Genomic DNA, 16848 nt, shown 5'->3' on the forward strand with positions numbered 1-16848 from the left:
CTGACAAAGCAAACTCTACCTAAGGGACAGGATGCTTCTTACACATATGAATTACAACAATAAAATCCAAGCAGTTAATGGGGTGACCTCAAAATGGGCCAATTTCTCTGAATTTAATTGAATTCTAAGGTGCCACTGACAGCAATACGACAAACACCAATAAAAAGAAATCAAACTGGGACAAATCATTAATTCTAAGACAGTGCCCAATCTCAGAGAAGTTGAATATGGGGAAAAAAAACTCTGAGTCTTAGATTAGTAAAATATAGTGTTTACCTGCTTAACTGAGAGTTCGGGTACCAAATGCCACCGAACAATTTCTCTCAAGATACCTTTGGTCACAGGTTTAAAGATTAATTAGAGTCTTTTTCCACGCTCCAATGCCAACTTGTTTCCCCCACCTGTCATCTCCTTAGGAAGTGTTTCTCAGCCACTGAGAGTGCAATGGCTCCTCTGCACGGCCCACTGCATTCAGCACTTCCCTTTGCAGTACTTCCTAAACTCTGATCTATCGATTTGGTGTGCCTAGGTGTCACCAGCCTGGCAGTAGACGCCTGTCCTCACTGGATCAGCTCTGTAGTATTTCCTTTAAAAAAATCCAAAACATTTATTTATAAATTCATTCATTTATTTATTATTTTTGTGTGTGTATGTATGTGTATGTGTGTGTGCATGCACGCGCATGCACCATAGTGTGCATGTGGAGGTCAGAGGACAACTTGCAGGAGTCAGTTTTCTTTCTCTATCTTGTGGGTCCCAGAGATCAAACTCAGGTGGTCAAGCCTGGGAGCAGGTGACTATCCATGGAGCCACCGGAACCCCGCTTCCCTGTGGTATTTACATTGCTCAGTACCAGCCTACTCTAGTTAATTTCAACTTTAGTAAATGTTGTTTAGTTTAGTGTTGTAAACAGGTACAAGGGTTGTAAAATCAAAACCACACAGCAACAAAGAAATGATATTTAACAAGTAAGGTGACCAGAACAACACTTCTCAGTTCTTGTTATTGTTCATAGTAACATTAATTTTACATTATTAATGCATTTTACTGGCAATAAATAAGTAAATCCTTGGTACAGGTATTGTGGAAAATGTATTAAGTTACTTAAATATTATAAACTGTTGGGCATGCAGGTCAGTGGTAGGACATCTGCTTAACATGTACAAGGTTGTGGTTCTCTATGTACCGTTAAAATTACTTAATTTAACTACTTATGGTACAGCAATCTTATTTCTGGCTTTATAATGAAAGCAAATTAAAAACCACTATGTCAAAGAGACATCTGCATTCCCGTTTTCATTGCAGCACCATTCAGAATGGCGGAGATACACCAACAACCTATAGCTACTGACACATCAATGGATTTTAAAAAATTGTGTTGTGGCTGGGCGGTGGTGGCGCATGCCTTTAATCCCAGCACTTGGAGGGCAGAGGCAGGCGAATCTCTGTGAGTTCAAGGCCAGCCTGGTCTACAAGAGCTAGTTCCAGGACAGGAACCAAAAAGCTACAGAGAAACCCTGTCTCGAAAATCAAAAAAAAAAACAAAAAACAAAAACAAAAAAAAATTGTGTTGTGTGTGAAAGAGTTTATTATTCTTTAAAAAAGAAGGAAGTCCTGTAATTTTTTGACAACATGGATGAATCTAGAGGCCATGTATGTTCAGTGAAATATACCAGGCACAGAAAGACAATTACTATTTGGTTTTACCTAGAAGTGGAATTTTAGAATCCAAACTCAGAAACAGTGGAATGGTAGTTACCACGCTACTGGGAGGGTTGGAGGTGGGAAAAATGAAGACACAGTGGTCAAAGAGCACGGATGTTCAGGTATTGGTTAAGTTCTAAGAACTAATGTGTACTTAACTAATACAGTATATATATATAATTAAGGTATATTTATGCGCATATTCACTGTGTAGGTCTCAAATGGTCTCAGAAGCGAACACAAATGTGACTAGTATGTGAGGTATTGGGGTGCTGCAGAAGGTGATGATTCCACATGGAACATATATTATCTTATTTTTTTTATTTTATATGCATTGGTGTTTTGCCATGGGGGTCAGGCCCCTAGAACTAGAGTTACAGACAGTTGTGAGCTGCCCACCCACAGGGTGCTGGAATTGAATCCAGTCCTCTGGAAGAGCAACCAGTGCTCTTAACCACTGAGCCATCTCTCCAACCCTGGAACATATATTATCAAATGTATTGTATGCCTTAAACATACACAGCTTTGTCAATCACATCTTAATAAAGCTTAGAAGGGGAGAAACATTTAAAATTTCAGGCACTATGTTCATTTAATCAAGATGCCATAATTTTTGTTGTTGTTATTGTTTTTGAGACAGAGTTTCTCTGTGCACCTTTGGCTATTCTGGAACTCTCTCTGTAGAACCAGCTTGGCCTACGTTAGATTCTGTCTCTAAATTTAAAACAATTAACCAAAACCCAAACCAAATAAAAAAAAACACCTCAACAAACCATTCCAACAAAAACTATTCTTTAAAATAGTTATACTAAAGCATATTTCTAAACCATGTGAGTTCCTCACCAACATTTGTTGCCTTCTATATGTTTTTGTTGAGGCTGAGTCTTACTTGCTGCACAAGCTAGCGTCTGAACTTGAATAATCTCTCTGATGACCCAAATAGTTGGAGTATAGGCATGTGATGATTTTATAAGACTTAAAAACCTGTACAGATCGGATGTGTGAAATGGTATCTTGATTGATTCTACTTGTAATTTCATGATTATTAGTGGATTTGAGAATCTATGTATTAGTCATTGGTTCTTCTTCTTTGAGAACTACCCATTCTTCTGTTTATTTATCCTTAGAGTCTATAAAGCTCTGTTCTATGAACTGCAAACGTTCTATTATTTTAACTTCGTGGATTTATACAAACTCCAACTTTTGACAGTTTACTTTTCTGTCTTTTTTTTTTTTTTTGCTTAGGTTAGTGTGTGTGTGTGTGTGTGCGCGCGCGCGCGTGCACATGTGGAGGACAGAAGTCAGCGTCAGGTGTCTTCCCCACTTGAGTTTTTGTCGGGTCTTTCCAGGAATCTAGTATCTACTGATGCAGTAGAATGTCTGGCCAGCAAGCCCCAGGGATCCTCTCCGCTTTGACACCCCAACAATGGGATTACAAATGCTGGACAATGGGACAAATGCCATCCTGGAAATCACTCTGGAGACCAGGCTGGCATCAAATTTAGAGATCTATCTGCCTCCGCCTCCCAAGAACTGGGATTAAAGGCTTGCACCACCACTACCCAGCTGGATCCAAATATTTTTTCAAAATGTTTATAACTGTTAAATATAATTTATTATTTTCCTTCTCCCCATTAACTTGAAATGCCAACTCACAATTTACAAAGTTTTCATAAATGCACAGCTGCTTTGTTTCTAGGTTCTCTCTCCGAGTCATTAATCTGTCTGTCGCTGCACTTACAGCATTGTATCTAACGGTTAGTGTTTCACACTTAAGAAGGCAATTCCTTTTTCTTTAAAATTGTATTGGTTTCTCGTGATCATTTATCCTTCAATACAAACACAGACTTATCAAGCTTTGTGTGACTGTGCAACCTTTAATCCCAGCGCTTGGGAGGCAGAGCTCTGCTCTATGTAGAGTCTAGGACAGCTTGGGCTACTTAGTGAAACACTGTTTCAAAACCAAACAGACTTAGGAAGTATCCTAACATAGACCATTAGGTTTTAATTAGTGTTGTACTTAAAAGTTTATTTTGGGATAACTTATATCTTAGGATTTCTAAATAAATACAACATTTTTTCTTTTCTTTTCTTTTCTTTTTTTTTTGGGGGGGGGGTTTGAAGTTTGTTTCACATCTTTCAGTAAAATTTTTGTATTTTACAGACTTCAGAAAATTTATTCCTTTCAACCTAAACTACAAATCTTTTTCCTATATTATATTGTTTATTCAGCTTGGCTATCACTTTGTCCTGTAAATGTTTCTGCTTTCCAAGCCTTTTGGGCATTCCTTTTCCATGCTCTTGGATGTGTTCATTCTTTGCCTGGTGTGAGTTATGCTAGGCATGGAGCGTACACTGGCGAACGACAACACTCTATGTCCATTTTCACAGGAGACGCAGAACAGAAAGCAGATATCTCAGGGAGGAACATGCCATTATAGGGGGCGTACACTGTGCTGTGGGAATACATAAGACAAATACCTAACTCAGACTTGGGGGTGGCTGGACTGGGGGAGAAGGGTGTCAAACACTGCTTCTTAAGGAAGTAACATGTAGACTGAAACCTGTAAGAAGAACAGAAGTTAGAAAACACGATAGTGACTAAAAATCATAGCATTGATTTTCTTTCTTGCTCTTATTTTACTGCCAAAGTCTCGTTAAATTGAAATCATCTAATGTTTGAATACACTTTTGTTGACTTCAACTTTGAACTGGATTTTACTTATTTTTTTCTTTTTGTTCCCATACTGCTTGTAACAGCAACTCTTGGCTCACTTGTTTCCTTAAATGCTATAATTCATCATGACTTTACCCTCCCCTTTCTGTTTCTGTCTACGCTATCTCTCCTAAAGACTCACATTATGCAGCCCAGCTGGCCTTGAGCCTTCCCTTCCTGCCTGGGTCTTCTAAGAGCTAGAATTGCAGGCAGACAGTACCACACTAGGCACTGTTTGCTTTAAAAGACAAGGTCTCATTATTTATCCCAGGCTGACCTCAAACTCTCTGTGTAGCTTAGGGTGACCTTAAACTCCGGATCCCGATCACTCTTTGAGTCCTGGGATCACAGGTGAGTCACCATGTTTGGTCTAGCATTCTAACTTCAGCACTCACCACTATAGACTTTTAGACAAAAAAAAATGCTAGACAAAAAACTAGTTTAGAACATATATGGTACTGCTTCTAGACTTGTTTCAATGACTAAAAAAATCGTAGTAAAATTCAGCCAACTATTGATAGGGCTTATAAATAATAAGTAAATAAACAAATAGGCAGAGTCTTTCTTGTTCTGTAGCTCAAGTTGCTCTCAGACTCACTATGTAGCCCAGACTGGCCTTAAACTTACAAGAATATATAAATTTTGCCTCGGCCTCTTGAGTACTAACAGGTTTAAGTCTATCACACTCAGCTTATGTTTTTCTTAGCGTATCAACTTGGCTAGGCTATTAGTTTTTATTTATTTCAATCAAACACTAATATAGGCGTTGCTGAGAAGTTATTTTATAGATGTAATCAAAGCTCATAATTAGGTGACTGAACATAAAGGACATTATCTAGGATAATGTGGATGAGCCTAAGAGAAGGAAAGAAGCAGCTCCATCTACAGCCAGCAGCTTAGATTATGTCCAAGAACGCTATTCTTGTCACCTTCTCTAAGGATTTCAGATCAGCTTCATCACAACTGTACAAACTGACTCTCTATGTATTTCCTACCAGTTCTGCTTCTTTGGATAAACTTTTGATAGATTTGATATACCAGGCTTATAGTTTATTTGTAAGTATAATTTCTTTAAAAGCTTAGTAGTTTCTGGTCTATTTCTAGTCAGTTCCATGTGCCAGTAACTACACCCAAAGTTCTGCTTTTGTGGACATGGTTCTTAAGCCTTTCCTTGGAATGAATATGTCCCTTCCTCTCCATCCCACATCAGAGCATTAGCATCTCTTACCTGAGCTAGTGATTGAAAAGCCCCTACTGGCTTCTCAGATTAGCTTTTCTCCTCTATCTATTTTCCAAACTGCTGCCAGAGGTCTCTTTCTGGAAAACAAATACGATTGCGTCACTACCTTTCGTAAGAACCCCAGTAAGTCTGCCTACCAGCAGGTTTAAACTCCTTTTTATTTTATTAACTCCTGTTTTTATTTCTTGTTTCCTTCTAGTGTCTTTGTGTTTAATTTTCTAACATTTTAAGATAAATACTCCAGTTACTGATGCTTTTCTTCTATTCTAACAGGTCAGTAAAGTTTTAAATTCTTTCTAAGTTTAAATCAATCATACCACTTTTGGTATATATTATTAATTATCATTCTGTTCAAAACTCAAATATCCTTCGTGGTTTGTTTGACCAATAGATTATTTAGAAACTCCTTCTTAATAATTTTCAAAGCTAAACTTTCAAGTTCTGGTAGAAACATAACAGCAATTTAGTCCCATTTTCTCATCTTTTTCCTAGATACTGTACAGATCAACAAAGAGAATATTAATAAAAGTACATTTTGATAAAACCAGGAGATAAAAAGCCAAGAAAATGCCACACTGTAAGTAAATACAGCCCAAGTATTCAGGACTAGCAAAATCTATACAAGAAGTCATATCTGAACGTAGACAACTGCAGAATGACAGGAAGTACAAAGACTCTATGGGGAAACAGTATATTTTCATTCCCAGAGAGAAAGAATCTTAGCTTAAAGGTCATGTTTGGAACTGAGATGGAATGGGGCTCCTGATGGGAAAGAAAAAGGAGGCATAAGAGTGTGAGGAGAGTGGTTTAAAATCATAGTCTCTGCCTAGCGGTGGTGGCGCACGCTTTTAATCCCAGCACTCAGGAGGCAGACACAGGTGGATCTCTGTGAGTTCCAGGATAGTCTGGTCTACAAAGTGAGTTCTAGGATAGCCAGGGCTACACCGAGAAACCCAGTCTCAAAACCTAAAATAAAAAGATAAGTAAGGGGGCTGGAGAGATGGCTCAGTGGTTAAGAGCATTGCCTGCCCTTCCAAAGGTCCTGAGTTCAATTCCTGGCAACCACATGGTGGCTTACAACCATCTGTAATGAGGTCTGGTGCCCTCTTCTGGTCTGCAGACATACACAAAGACAGAATATTGTGTACATAATAAATAAATAAATAAATATTTTTAAAAAAGATAAGTAAGTAAATAAATAATAAATTAATTTAAACTGATTAATCTTTAAATATTATTTAAAATTATAAATGAAGCATTTTTTGTAATTTCTTATTTTGAAATAATTGTGTAGGAAAGCTGCAAATGAAGAGCAACTTGCAACAGTTAAATCATGGAAGTTACTGGAAAGCATGGGAGATGAAGATGTAGTTTAAAGAATGACTCCATTCCCCCCTTCTGGATGGAGCCTTCAACAAGAGAAACCTGGAAACTCATCTTGATGCTAAAGTGCAACTAACATTCTTCCTACATCTTCTACCAGTGGTTTGAGTGAATACATTTCATTCAAATATGAGCTACAAAAAAGTAAGCATTCATGCAAAGACAGTATATAAACACTATAAAGCTCGATGCAGAGGCACATCTTATAATCCTAGCACTTCAAAGGCTGAGGAAGGAGGATAGTTTCAGAACAACTAGGGCTATTCTATACAGTGAGAGTCTTTTCTCAAACTAAAAATACCAAAAAGCAGTGCATTACACCTGACAAACTAAACAGACAATATGACAAAAGATGAAAATGAAATTTAACATTTCTTAAGGGTAAAACTCTATTAAATTTCTTTCTTTTCTTTCTTTCTTGTTTTTTTTTTTATTTTATTTTCCGAGACAGGGTTTCTCTGTAGCTTTGGTACCTATCCTGGAACTAGCTCTTGTAGACCAGGCTGGCCTCGAACTCATAGAGATCCACCTGCCTCTGCCTCCCAAGTGTTGGGATTAAAGGTGTGTGCCACCACCACCCGGCGTTTTTTTTTCTTTTAAGCCAGGGTCTCACCATGTAGTCTTGGATGGCATGACACTCATTATATAGGCCTTGAACTCATAGAGATCTGCATGTCCCTGCCTTCCTAGTGCTAAAACTAAAGGTGTGTGCCACCATTACCTACTAAAAAGATCTTAATGAAATCATGAAAAGACCTAAGAGCAAATACTTTAGAATTCAAGGAAGAGGGCTGGTGTGCTAGCTCAGCAGGTAAAAAGGCCTGCCACCACCTGATGGTCTGAATTCTATCCCAGGACCCACAAGGTGGATGGAGAACCAACTCTCACACACTCTCCTCTGACCATCACATACACCATGGCATGAGCTCATTCAGACACATCTATATACACACACATTAAGTAAATGTAAAGAAAAAAAGTTAAGCAGATCTAAGTAATTAATATAGTAAACACATACCAAAAGGTACAGTAAAAAACACTGGCTGCACATTAAAATTCTTTCAGTTTTTCAAGACAAGGCCCACTAGGTAGTACCAAATGGTCTAGAATTCACTCTGTCACTCAGGCTACTCTAGGATTTTCTTTCTTTTCTTTTTCTTTCTTTTTTTTTTTTCGAGACAGGGTTTCTCTGTAGCTTTGGAGCCTGTCCTGGAACTCTCTTTGTAGACCAGGCTGGCCTCGAACTCACAGAGATCCGCCTGCCTCTGCCTCCCAAGTGCCGGGATTAAAGGTGTGCGCCACCACCGCCCGGCTGCTCTAGGATTTTCAGCAATCCTCCTGCCCTAATCTTCTTTAGAATTAAACACAATAATGCGCAAACTCAACTTTCACTAAGATGAACCCTTCTGGAAGAAACAACTGGAGGATGAACTGAAATCAACAGGTTACAGGCCACACTTGAGTGAAAGGCCTGGTAGTAAGCACTAACATATTTAATGGCAGACATAAGATGAACGCAAATGGTACACACAGGGGACAGAATGAAGCATAACTAGTATATGCGCTAAAGATGTAAGACCATTAGAAACAAATATAATAAGTAGAATAAACAAACTCAACAATTGTACCACATATATAATAGATATGACTTAAAGTTAAAAGCCAAGTTAAAAAATTTAGGCAAGTCCTAGGGCAGGGAACCCTGACTGCTCTTTGGACTGGAGAGGGAGGGGGAAAGGAGTGGGGGGAGGGGGAGAAGGGTGGGAGGAGGGGGAGAAGGGTGGGAGGAGGGGGAGGGAAATGGGAGGCTGGGAGGAGGTGGAAACTTGATTTTTTTTCTCATTTTCTCAATAAAAAAAAAAGATTTAAAAAAAATTTAGGCAAAATCGGGGCTGGAAAAAGGCTTAGCAGGTGAAGGCACCATTAATCCCAGCCCTTGGGAGGCAGAGGAAGGTATATCGTTATGAGTTCAAGGCTAACCTGGTTTACATTAGCAAGTTCCAGGCCAGCCAGGGGTAAATATTGATACCCTAATAAAAACCAAACACACAGACAAACAATGACAGAAACGGAAGAAAGAAGGAAAAGGAAAAGGTCTTTTTCTTGTATTGCAAATACCATAAAACACAGCTGGGCACTTTGGCCTGTAATTCTAGCACTTCATATACCCATGAGAATCAAGAAAGAAAGAGAGAGAGAGAAGAGAGAGAGAGAGAGAGAGAGAGAGAGAGAGAGAGAGAGAGAGAGAGAGAGAGAAAGAGAGAGAATATAAACAAGATTGCTGAGTTCAATTTCCAGGACTTACACGATGGAAAAAGAGGGCAGGCTGGTCACAGTGATGCTCATCTTTAATCCCAGCACTGGGAGGAGGTGGATCTCTGTGAATTCAACAGAGCAGCCTGGTCTTCAGAGGGATTTTAGGACAATCAGTCAGGGCTACATAGTGAGACCCTATCTCGGGAAAATAAAAGAGGGCAGACTCTCACCTCCACACTCATGCTCTCGTACAAGCACATATTCATGTGCACACACACAAAATATAAAAATAGATATTTAAGATGTTTTTTAACTAACTGAGGATTGAGTCTTGAAAGCTGCAGAACAACAACAACAAAGACCTCCCACATTCTCTGATTAACAACATGTTGAAACTTGAAATTTATAGCAAAACAGAAAGCAGTTAGATCATAACTTAAAATTTAAGAAGTCTCCTGAAGGAATAAAAACATTAAAAAGATTTAAAAAGCCTCTGAAACAATATGAGTTACAGGGGTAATAGAAATGAAGGTAGCAGGCCAGGCAGTGGAGAGGTACACCTTCAGTCCCAGCACTCAAGAGGCAGAGGCAGGTGGATATGGTGAGTTCAAGATCAGCTTGGTCTATAGAGTGAGTTCCAGGACAGCCAGAGAAACCCTGTCTTGAAAAGCTAAATAGATAAATAAATAAATGAAATAAAAATGAAGGCTGCAGTTTCTAGAAAATTATGTGGTGAAAAACTACAATTCAGCCAGGCGGTGGTGGCGCACGCCTTTAATCCCAGCACTTGGGAGGCAGAGGCAGGCGGATCTCTGTGAGTTCGAGACCAGCCTGGTCTACAAGAGCTAGTTCCAGGACAGGCTCCAAAACCACAGAGAAACCCTGTCTTGAAAAACCAAAAAAAAAAAAAAAAAAAAAAAACCAAAAAACTACAATTCAGAGGCTGTGCAGAGAAGCTCAAACAGTGATTAGAAGAAACTTTATTGTTTTTTGAATATTTTTACTGATGAAGAAAAAATAAAGGTTACTGATTAGTTCAAAAAAGTAACTTTAATTTAGCTAACTGAAGAAGAAAAATCTTATAAAATGAAAGAGAAATTATAGAAAACAAAGTTGGAAGAACTAAAATAATTAAACAAAAATTAGGTTTTCTGTCGTGGGGGGGGTGAGAATCGGGGGTTGGTATCTGGAGAGATGTCTCAGTGACTAAGGACACTGGCTGCTCTTATAGAGGTTCTGGATTTGATTCCCAGCATCCACAGAGTTTCACAACCATCTGTAACTCAAGTCCCAGGGGATCTGACTTGCTCTTCTGACCTACAGGGGCATCAAACATGCAAGAAGAACATACACATACATGCAGGCAGAAAACCACCTATACATTTAAAATAATAAAATAAATCTAAATTTAAAAAAATTAGTTGACTAAACTGCTAGCCACTAATCATGAAAAAAAGGACAAACACAAATATACAAAAATAAAAAGTAGGGGAAATGACAGAAATAAAAAGTTTGAGATGGTAAGAACTGTTTTATAAAATTTTATACATTAAATAAAATATTGGTAAAATAATTATTTTATAGTAAGTGAATGTGACTTATGAATGTAATCAGAGACAGCCTCGATACTAATATTTTTAATTAATTAGTTAATTAAAAATTATTTGCTTTCATTTTTATGTGTACTGTATTTTGTCTGTGTGAGGGTGCCAGATCTCATGGAACTGAAGTTACGAATGAGTTGAGAGCTGCCACGAGGGTGCCGAAAATTGAACCTGGATCCTCTGGAAGAAGAGGCAATGCTCTTAACCACTGAGCTATCTCTACAGCCCTTAACATATATTCTTGATCAAAGTACTTATGAAAATTGGGCAGGGCTGGAGAGATGGCCCAGTGGTTAAGAGCATTGCCTGCTCTTCCAAAGGTCATGAGTTCAATTCCCGGCAACCACATGGTGGCTCACAACCATCTGTAATGAGGTCTGCTGTCCTCTTCTGGTCTGCAAACACACACAGATTGAATATTGTATACATAATAAATAAATATTAAAAAAAAAAGAAAATTGGGCAATGCTCCTTAACAACAACACATAACAAATGTCCCTAACATAATAATAGTAAAAACATGCATATGTTCATAATACTTAATAGAGAAACCTTGGAAACCTTTCCCCTAAAATGAGGAATAAAGAGGATAATCATTGATGTTTGTTACTATCCTACCTAAACTAGGCAACATAATCTGACAAGAATAAAAGAAGAAGCAAAACTGTTACTATGTACAGACCATATAACTGTAACATAGAAACATCAAGAAAATCACTTGAAAAAAATACTATAAAAGTATGGAATTCAATAAGGCAGAAAGTTATATATAGAAATTAAAAGCCTTCATGTTTATAAATAAGAACCAGTTATATTAAATACTTAAAAAGTACCATTAAATGTTAAACCCATTTAATAGCAACAAAATGCAGAGAATACCCAGGAATACCAAGATTACATAGACTGTATGTGAGGAAAGCCTTAGTTTCCTGAAGCAACAAGACAGAAGTAGGTAGTATGGTTTTGGATTCAAGGCAAGACTCCACACCTTACAGAAGCCAATTTGTTTTAATTTAACTGATGAAATAATAAGATCTTAGCTAAAATACTCTGTCTTCTTACACACTGGGTGAGGACACAGAATTTCGAAAGGCTATAGCACAAAACAAGTAAGAATGGTTTTGAAAACATGACAGTAGCCTTATCACACATTACAAGTCAAGAATGTGTGTGTGTGCTAACAAGCAAACTTCATGTATCAAAACAGAAATCAATGAAAACAAAATAACTGCCCACCCTTCCAAAGACTGAAAGACAAATAACAATTATAAACCTTTGTCACAAAAGCTTCTTTGGGCAGAGGGCAGCAGCGAATGCACTCTTCACTAGTGGAAGTGCTGACCTAAGTGACTGAGAGCTCAGCCCCAAAAGGGACATCTGTGTCAACTCCCCTGAACCCAAAGCTCAAGAACTATCACAGAAGAGGAGAGGGAGAGGAGAGAATCCTACGAACTGCAGGATGGGAAAGCACGCTGTGAAATGCTGCCTTTTGGATGTGACATGGCCATGGCACTCACAGTAACAATGTTACCTTCAGTCAAAACTTCAATACGGGTGGGAGAGGCTCAGGAAACTTAGGAAGCCCCGCCCTAGCGGAGGAGTTAATAACAGCTGAAAGCTGCTGGAAGGGGAACAGTGATTTCTCACTGGGTCATGTGTGGCTCCAGAGAATGGCCCAAGTCCTTGCAAACAGTGGCAGCACTAACTGAAAATAGTAGGCTATTTTAAAAAAAAAGGCATGAAGATGGAATGGGAATGGAGTGTTAGGGAAATTAGAGGTGGGGAAAAAAGGAGTGGATACAGTCAAAATACATTTTTTTAAAAATAACTTATTATTTTTATTTATTATATATACAGTGTTCCGTCTGCATGTTTGCCTGCATGCCAAAAGAGGGCATCAGATCTCACTAGAGATGGTTGTGAGCCACCATGTGGTTGCTGGGAATTGAACTCACAACCTCTGGAAGAGCAGTTAATACTCATAATCTCTAAGCCATCTTACCAGCCCCAAAATACATTTTATATATGTATGAAATTCTCAAACATAGAATAAATTTTAAAAAAGAAAGGAAAAATATGCATAATCCAAAATTTTGGTAAGGTGTATGACTAGCAAAACCAAGGCCCTGGGCTCTGTCCTTAGTAGCTAAAAAGAACAATAAATGTAAAAGTAAGAAAGAATGAATCACAAGTGGTCCTCATATTAGTTAAGAACTGTTTGCTTAGTTTTAAGTCAGGCACAGTTAGGAGTTCACACCTATAATCCTACAGCTAGGAGGCTGAGACTGGAGTACAAAGGCAGATTGGACCATACAGTGAGTTTTAGGCCAGGCTGAGTCACACATAAGCACTTCTTTCCAAAAAATGCAAAACAAAGCAAAAAACCACTTAAAACAGCAAATTTGACTGGGAAAAATCTAGGAGTTCGACGGCACATGTATAAGGAGACAAGTATTCTGACTAGTAGATGAAAAACACTTAAAACCTTTATGGAGGGGAATCTAGAAATATTGATCAAAATTATAAATAACATTTACCCTTGACTTACTAGTCTCATATCCAGAAATTTATCTTACACATACACTAAATATATGTAAAGTAGCTGGGCGGTGGTGGCGCACGCCTTTAATCCCAGCACTTGGGAGGCAGAGGCAGGCGGATCTCTGTGAGTTCGAGACCAGCCTGGTCTACAAGAGCTAGTTCCAGGACAGGCTCCAAAACCACATAGAAACCCTGCCTCGAAAAACCAAAAAAAAAAAAAGTAAAGTAATATTTGGATATAGCAAGAAATTAAAAATTAATTAAAATACCCATAGTACACATATTAAGGGAACTGGCTAAATATTATCTCTAATTAGTTTTACAATGGCAAAAACTAGGAAAAGATGAGGAAACTGTGTTATCTGTAAAGATCTACATGGAGGGAGGGCTAACTCTAGCTACTAAGCAAAAAATATGATGAACCTGGACTATATGGCTGTGCCATATGAGAAACATCAAATGAGAATGAGAAAAGTCACCAGCTGGTAATTCCTAGTGCAATAAATGACTTGGGAGCAATGAGCAATGAATACATCAGTAACTACCAAGTTTGACTGGGGTTTATAAAGGCTACGCCTCTAAATTCACTGTTTGTTCCAAGCAGGACATAATATAAAACACAATACATACACGTGTGTGTATATACGTATACACACATGTATATACATATACACACACACATATCTCACTTTCTACACAAAGTGAATTAAACTTCTAGGGATACCTTATTATCAGAAAATATAGGAGATATAGAAACAAGTCCTAAGAAAACAAAAGACAAACACAGATTTGGGGATATTCTATAATAATACAGTTTCAATAAGAAGTTTCAGTAAGAAGATAATGAAATTTTAAAAAGAAGAAAAGAAGAGGATGGGAAGGAATGTGATGTGTAAATCTTGTTTACATTCCAATTGGAATCAATTAAGCAGAAAAAGACATATTTGGGACCATCAAGGAAATATAATCTTGGACTGGGAATTGGAGTTTTTTTTTAATTTTCTTACATAAAAAATGATATTGCTAATGAATAAGAAAACATCCCAATTTTTTAGTGGTGTATGTAGCAGTGACAAAATAACATGACGTTCTGGAATGGGACCTAAAATATTTGCAGAGAGGAGGAAATATTGACAGATTAACAAAGGTAAAAGAAAAAACCCTGACAAAATGAATAATGGCTACATACATATGGCGTTCAACATGCTGTTCTTTTACTTCTGTATCAGCTTGAGGGCATTTGAAGGAAAGCACTTAAAAATGAAACTAGTCAGTCATGCTTTAAGAAAGCAGGAACACTTGGCTACGGCCACTATGACCAACACATTTCTCTTAACATATGAATTATTGGTAAGATAAAATTCTCAAATGATCACACCAGGGTTTTTACACGTTTTCATGTGCCTGTTTCAAGTTTAGCATCATTCTCAGACAGGTTCTGCATGAAGGATTTACAAATGAAAAATAATAAAAATATTAAGGTTTTATTAGGCTGTCATAAAACATGTCCAAGTATTACTTTAAGACATCAGTAACACAACTGTATAAATAAAACCACACATGCATGCCATATAGAAACTGACTACCCAATTCATAATATGGTTTTAGTTCCCTTACCATCAATATTTAGCATCATTTTCCACATGGCAGGCCGAACAGATTGATGGAATCCAAACCATACTTCCCTGCCCCCTCCCAGAGGGTGGTCATATCCTTCTGGAGCTGAGAAAAAGGAACGCCCCACAGGTGTATATCTACAAAAATTAAAATGGCATGTTCAATCCTTTCCTTCTAATGCTAATACTTAAATCAGCAGGACAGAGGACACGAAAGCAAAGACAATTAACTTATGATACTTACAATTACAAATACACACGAAAGCAAAAGGCTATTCTAAATGAAGAAATTCATCAGCATCCTTCTCTGAAATTGTCTATTTTCAGAATCTGTTAGTTTACACAACAATATATTTTATTATTATCATTTTTAAGACAGCATCTCACTGTATAGCTCTGGGCAGCCTACAGCTCACTATATTAAACCAGGATGACATTGAACTCACAGAGAGCTGCCTGCCTCTACCTCCCAAATCTTGGATTAAAGGTGTGTGCTACCTCACTTGTTCCTTAAAATACTTTCTTAAAAACAAGAGCATTGCAACTTTAAAATGTTAAAGAGTAAGCGATTTCTACAAATGTTTCCAGATAGCTATACTAATTGTTTCAAAGCTACTTGACATATGCAGGTCCAGGAATTTGTAAAGGTAGTGTGGTTTTAAACTGCAGTATCCCTCTCTCCCTTTTTTCCATGCAGGAGCCTGAATGCAGGACCTCAAGTATGCTGGGTAAAGACCCCAGCCTGAATTCTATCTCCTGCCCAAGAATAGCAATTTCAACACAATCTGATACTATGTATAAAATATGCAATCTTTTTTAAAACAAGGTGATTTGAGTTCATAATATGTCTGAAATATCAGTTATTCAAGACTTATAGGTCCTAATATAAATGGTTAGAAATAACTCTGTAGAATAATTCACTAGATTAGCTAAGCTAATGATGTATATTTTACTTGCTATTGTACAAATGAAATAATGAAAAGCATGGAACATACAAAGGTTAACTGAGAAAGGCTTCTACTACTCACTCTAAGGAGGAAAGAAGCCAGAACCACCTACTTCATGGAGGGCAGATGTCGTAGCACCACGTCAACGGCATGGACCGGGTTAGTGCTGATTGGCTTGTCTAATTCCAGTGGCTCAGGCAAAGTCCGTCCCGTCAGCACTTCATGTAGCAGGTGCCAACTCACCCGGGATACAAATTTGACTGACACCTTGAAAGGTCGATCTTTGCCACCTTCCCCAGGTAATGTAACATCTAAATCTACCTGTTGATGGGACAAGACCCAAGTGTAAATGTTGAAAAATATAGATTTAATTATTTAAAATTTAACTTATAAAAAGATAACAAGCAAAAATAAAAAAATCTTAATGTCAAATTAATAGATTAAAATTCAAATACATAGTTTATTCATGGCAGTATTATTCATCATTCTGAAACACTGGAACCTACTTAAATACACTAACATTTAGGTAGCTATAAAAAAAAAGGAAGAAGAGCTAGGTGCTAGTGATGCACGCCTTTAATCTCAGCACTCAGGAGGCAGAGGCAAGCGGATCTCTATGAGTTCGAGGTCTACAGGACCAGCTCCAAGGCTACAGAGAAACCCTGTCTTGAAAAACAAAAACAAAAAACAAAAGGAACAAAAAAAAGTGAGATTAAGATGATATCGGTACAATACAAGTAAAAAACAAAAGACAAACAAACAAAAACACTTCCCCCTCGATACTAACTACAAAGAGAAAAAGAATATCTTAGTAGGAAAAGGCAGAAATCAACTTAACCAA

General features: G+C 37.7%; 1 protein-coding gene across 5 annotated transcripts in view; it reads right to left on the minus strand.

Annotated features, from left to right (window-relative positions):
- The window catches only part of Ago3 (argonaute RISC catalytic component 3), a 104081-nt gene that overhangs the window by 61572 nt on the left and 25661 nt on the right, over positions 1-16848 (minus strand). For 2 of the 5 annotated variants that reach the window (XM_075946872.1, XM_075946873.1), the window contains exons 4-5: positions 16120-16328; positions 15062-15198 (exon numbers count right to left, since the gene is read on the minus strand). In XM_075946872.1, coding sequence (XP_075802987.1) covers positions 15062-15198; positions 16120-16328 — 346 coding nt within the window. Of the gene's footprint in view, positions 1-4185; positions 4282-5648; positions 5738-15061; positions 15199-16119; positions 16329-16848 lie in introns of those variants that run through there. The other 3 variants (XM_075946874.1, XM_075946876.1, XM_075946875.1) reach the window with 3 other exon arrangements.

This window comes from Microtus pennsylvanicus, chromosome 13, assembly GCF_037038515.1.
Source record: "Microtus pennsylvanicus isolate mMicPen1 chromosome 13, mMicPen1.hap1, whole genome shotgun sequence".
Taxonomy (NCBI): Eukaryota; Metazoa; Chordata; class Mammalia; order Rodentia; family Cricetidae; genus Microtus; species Microtus pennsylvanicus.